Source organism: Cibotium barometz, chromosome 59, assembly GCF_041138505.1.
Source record: "Cibotium barometz isolate CiBa-2024 chromosome 59, ASM4113850v1, whole genome shotgun sequence".
Lineage (NCBI taxonomy): Eukaryota > Viridiplantae > Streptophyta > Polypodiopsida > Cyatheales > Cibotiaceae > Cibotium > Cibotium barometz.
This window is the reverse complement of record NC_141104.1, coordinates 16,537,754-16,543,444: the sequence shown is the minus strand read 5'-3', so window position 1 is coordinate 16,543,444 and position 5,691 is coordinate 16,537,754. Positions and strand designations below refer to the sequence as shown.

The following is a 5,691-nucleotide window of genomic DNA, read 5'->3' as shown; positions in this document are numbered from 1 at the left end:
GTGTCATATATGTGACTTGCAAAATACTACCTTACATACTATGCTTCAGTAGCTTTACCATACGTATCTTTTTTTGTGTTTAGATAGCTGAAGTGTTTTTAATATATTAAAAGATAGTTTCCTTGCGTGGTTTAGCTAGATCAGTCTTTCTAGGATGTTCAGTATTGGTTTTTCCTTTCCCTATCAAAAATGTATTATGGGTTGTCATGTTCTTGATTGTCATCTTGAAAATTTAAGTACACAATACTCATAGCACAATCTTCGAATTAACAAGCTATTTTCAACATTTTTTTATAATTTGCATTTCAATTTCCAACGGTTGCAAACAGCTGGCGGTTTGTGGGCACGATCTCTTCATTATTGCTACTAGCGATGGGGCTGCGACGAGCAAATTGTGCTGCTTGGTTTGTGTTGATCGTGTTCTTAATGTTGGTCGTAATGGACGGCATCGAACATGCGTAGGCGTTCATCAATGCAAGTACTCAAATGACATTTTTAATATGTTTCTCTCAAATGTGAATCCAAAGGAATTTTTGTCACGAGAAATAAAAAATATCTATGGTTTTCTTTTTGTCGTCCTCTTTTGAAATCGAGAGCTATAATTTTTTTCCAATAGGAGAGTGAATAGAGTGAATATATATATATATATATATGTATATATATCGTGACCATTCATGTATAGCTATTGCAAAGCATGCATGATACTATTTAAAAAGTCATGTGCACTTACAGTATCATCATTTATAAGGAAACGTGACCATGGTTAAGAAATCATGTTGAGCTACAAGGCTCAGTTGTACAATGGTGGCTTGAGATCGAGGCATGAATCGTGCTAACATGGTCTAAGTATGGATACTATGTGGGCTTATTATGGATTAATAAGGTAAATTTAGTATGCATACTATAGCTTTATCCATACACTTGATGGCATGACTGATGACTGAGGTATCGTCACATGTTCGTTAAGTAACGGGTGTTGATATGAAGGGGGTATCGAGGGAGGATAGGCTAGACTTGACTTGACTGAAACGCCATTCCCTTTTGGTTCTTGTTGTTAATAAACCACATTCTTTCATGTTTCAAAAGCCAAACTTGCATTGAAATAACTGACATGGTAGTGAGAGGAGGAGCATGAATAGATTTCAACTCTCTTTTTAATTTTAGAAAAATGTTAGATCACTAAATTATACGTCCATTCACACATCATGGTCCATTCACATCAGCTTTATAAAAGATCTTTTCGTTTAATTTTGAGAATGAGCTGAACCATAGAAATGACATTTTTGATTTAAAGGGGAAATACATTGCAGGAAACGTGAAAAGATGTCTCCAAAATGAAAGATCACTTATAGGTCCATGAGTATTAATTAGCATTGATCGGCCATGAAGCCGAGCTTGGAGGCCCGAGTGTTGAATGAGAGGCGGAAGCCTTGCTGCTGGATGTTGCCGAGAATGGAGAAGGGTTGGTCTTGAGAATTGGGAGCAAACGCAAGGCACACTTTCTTGGAGGTTCCCGACCGGTCGATGGACGCAAGGACATTCGAGGGAGGCAAGTGAAGGTCGGCACCCTCGCCTTCAAAGTGGAGGACGACACTCGGTACACTGCTTGGGAGGTGAGCTGAAGGGTGGTCGACGTCAAAGCAAGTGTCGAAGATGGCAAACGCATCGGCGGGGCGAAGGCCGGCGGTAGTGGCTGCAGCGGCCTTGCGGAATGCAGAGCGAAAAAGTGCGTAAGCTGTGGAAGGGAGGCGCGTGACAGAGGTGCCAGAGTCAACTATGACGCCTCCGTTGCCTGTTTGGTCGTCAAGTTGAAACAAGGAAGTAGGGATGGGAAGGCGAGCCCCTGCGACGCTGATACCGGTGAGGGAGACGTAGTAGAAGCTCTGGAAGCCCGGGTTAGCGTTGCGGAGGAGCGGGGTGTACAGAATCTTGGCGTCTTTTGGAGCGGGTGGCGTGGGGCCGCCGAAGGTGAGTGTGGAGGTTGTGGAGACGAACATCGGAGGGAGGCAGTAGGAGAAGGTGCTCTGGCCGAGGCCCACACGGGCGTGCAGCTAAGATGGGAAGGACAGCTGGCCGGAGCCCAAGCCTAGCAATCCAGCGGACCCTACGAAGTCCCCCTCGTTACGGTGGCCGCAGCCGAAGACCATGTTGGGAAGGCTGCCGCCGTCACCTAATCGGCCGAGGGTGACGGTGTCGGTGACCAGGTTGCCGAAGGTGGAGGAGCCGTCGCCATACGTCACCTCGTATTCGCAGTCCGTGTTGCCAGTTAGGCCACAGCGGTTGCCGTTGCATAGTGGCGAGTGGCACGAGACGTTGCGTAAGGTGGACGAGGTGGCTGGGTCGAAGACGGGCTGGTCGATCTGCGAGTAGCATGACTCGCAAGGTGCGCATTGGATCCAGGAGAGGTCGCTGCCCGTGTCGATGACCATGTAGAAGTCCCTGCGAGTACTTGGGTTTCCGCCGATGCCCAACCTGGCGAAGTATTCTCCACTGCCGGCGAGCTTATACCCAGACACAATGGGCGCCGCACCAGTCCCAGCAGCCGTCACTCGTGTCACATCCCTGGCCAGCCTTTCTAGCCAAACATCCCGCTCTGTGGCGCTGTCTCTCCTGAACGGGGAGCCTGGAGAGTCTCTGTGCAAAATGTGCGCTGTGTGTACGACGCCAGCGTGATGATGATGACGGCGGCGAGTGGCGGAGACCGGCTGCGCTGCTAAAAACGCAGACGCCAATACTGCAACCAGTAGGGCGAGCAGACGCACGCATTCTGATGTGGGCGTTCTATGTTTACTAGCCATTTGTTCTTTAGATCGAATGGATCAACGTACGTCTGGGCCACCCCTTTAATAGGCTGGAAAGGCGGTCGCCGGTCTGTCGGCCGACGGCCAAGAATTTTGACATCATTTACATTCAATTTCGAAATAGTGAGAGCCTTAGTTGACTTACTACTCTAGTTCGTCTTAGTTGTTTCTTAATCCCTTTTTGCTATTCCCATTCGGTTTTTTTCTTCTCAACTCTAGTTGACTTACTACCCTTCTTAATCCCTTTTCCCTACTCCTAGTCCTTTTTTTGTTAATACATTTTGTTGTCAGCCCAGTAGTTTCTTGCTATTGACCCTTTGGTGACCCTTAATATCCCAGAAGCTTTCGTTGATCCATTCGAGAACCACCTTCAAGATGTGGTATAATGCATGCACAATACAGGCTTTTAATTGAGAGGCACACGTTGGTCATCATTTTGCAAATAGGGAAGTATACTTACAAGGCCGTATGCATGCCATGAGTCTATAACCTTTTAAGTTACCATTCCTTGGTCGTCATTTTGAAAAATAGGGTAGTACACTTACAAGGCCATATGCATGCTATGACTCTATAACCTTTTAAGTTAGTACGGTTCTTCATAAGAAATATCTATGCTTTAACAATCAATGATCAATTGTTGTTGTGACCATTGTTCCTACTATCTTTGAATGAGTCTAATACAAAGTTGTCTATAGGGCTATGTTTTGTGCGGCTCGCCTTTCGACACTCTTTGCGCCTCAGGCATAACCAATGTTGCTTCAATAGTGCAATGTACCCCTTGCTCCTTTTCAAGTGGGTTAACTACTGCTGAGAATTTAGAGTTATAGCTCCACGAAGAACCAGTTTGCCAAGGGAGAAGCCATGTGGGTGCATGTGGGTTAACTACTGCTGAGAATTTAGAGTTATAGCTCCACGAAGAACCAGTTTGCCAAGGGAGAAGCCATGTGGGTGCATGTGGGTGTACTATAACAAAACTTGTTGGTTTAGGTGCTTATAACATGCCCTTTAACACAGAGGAAGAATGAGACACACAAATCATAAGATCTTTTTCTCCCAGAAAAGCCCAAAGGAAACTATGAAATTGGCCCATTTACCACACACAAATAGTGACAAATAACGCGGAAGTAGAGAACCCATGGGTTAGCAAAGGAAACTTTGAAATTGGCCCATTTACCACACACAAATAGTGATTAAATAACGCGGAAGTAGAGAACCCATGGGTTGGCATGTGCATATAGGAAGATAATACATTATTCAAAAGAATACTTCTTTCATCATCCCATCAAAACTCTCCATAAGAGATAATAGATAAGCGGGGAGTTCCATGATTCTTAATTCTTTGTGACTCTGATATGCTAGATATCTACATGTAGTATAGTCTTTACTGGCTATTTACAGTGTATATCGATGATAAGTGTGATGACAAGGAAGAGGTCAACTAGATAAGGAGTTCCCTAGTTAGCACAATAATTTAATAAAAAACATATAGCTTGGTCATTTTAATCCTTTTTAGAGCTAGGCTATGTTAGAAATACTTCTGTACATATGCCTATCCATGTAGGCAATGCCACATGGGCACCAGACATTGTTAAGGTGTAGGTTAGACCCATTCCACACCTTTGTCAAATTTAATCTAACTTTGTTTGTATAGTTCACACCACCCCCGTGTTTGGAGTAATGTGTACACTTAAGATGCTTGCAAGGGCCCAAGTGGCATTTGATGGGCGGCACATCAAACCTTGCAAAAGGGTGTGGAATGGGATACATCACACACCCCTGCAAGGTTTAGTCCCTTAATACCATATTAGGTAATATTGGAAAAATCTTGCATTTTGGGAATTTCAAAATTAAGAGGTTTCATATAATTTGAGAATTTCCTACTTAATGTGGGAGAATATACATAGATATAGAGATCCATATTTGTAAGTTGATTGATAGATCATGTAGGAAGGTGGTGTTGAAAAAAACCACAGCAAAAGGAAGTGGTGTTTGTCTCTTGCATAGACCTGCATCAATTAGATGCAAAATTGAAAAATGTAAAATGGCCAAATATCAACACTGTCATGACAAAAGAACATCATAGGCACAAACGATGGTTCGTATTAACTGGAGAAAAGGATATAAAAGCATAACTACAACACCACAAAATTGAGTCATGATTCTACTACTGCTCAATGGGGGCACCATCCAATTCATCCCCATCTGAATCGTGTATATTGCTAGTGAGATGGAAGCCTTCTTGTGCTTTTTTGGCTTCCCTAACTCGTATCTTGATTCTTATATATGGTCCTAGTTTTTTGGGTCTCCATGATGAAACAATTGCATCAGCTGTTTCCCTGTTCTCCATCTAAAACCCCTTTCAACAATCAGTGTAGGCCTCTGCATTTGTCATATCATTCTTCCTTGCACATGGTGGGTGTATTTTTTTGGTGAGCATTTTTGAGCGAGATGTTGAGCATTTCTTGTATCCATCTACTTCTCTCTGCACTTCTTGTATCCATCTACTTCTCTCCCTCTACTATCACACCTAGGAGATGTTGAGCACTACACACAATGGGCCACTATCGTTGTTGCAACTCATTTACAAAGACACCTTATTATGATCTAAAACTTTCATTACATTCCAAAGCAAATTTTACAAGACCACATCATCATATGATAAACACGTGTACGAGTACTGGAACACACACAACAATACATGAAAGCATGTGTGTACACAATGTTCTTTACTTCCATGGGCCACTATAATTGTAACTCATTTACAAAGACACCATATTATAATCTAAAGCTTGCATTGTATTCCAAAGCAAATTTATGGATCATAGCATTACATGGAAAACTCTGGACAAGATGTTGAACACACGCAACAATACATGAAAGCAAGGGTGTA

At 43.2% G+C, this 5,691-nt stretch overlaps 1 protein-coding gene and 1 pseudogene across 1 annotated transcript; both read right to left on the bottom strand.

Annotated features, from left to right (window-relative positions):
• Window positions 1-1,367: 1,367 nt before the first annotated feature.
• Window positions 1,368-1,997, bottom strand: LOC147605537 (aspartyl protease family protein 2 pseudogene; annotated as a pseudogene).
• A 54-nt stretch (window positions 1,998-2,051) lies between these two features.
• On the bottom strand, window positions 2,052-2,798 carry LOC147605536 (protein ASPARTIC PROTEASE IN GUARD CELL 1-like). Its single transcript, XM_086793620.1, has one exon. It carries the CDS (start codon window positions 2,796-2,798, stop codon window positions 2,052-2,054), a length of 747 nt encoding a protein of 248 aa, XP_086649746.1.
• Between the last annotated feature and the right edge of the window lie 2,893 nt (window positions 2,799-5,691).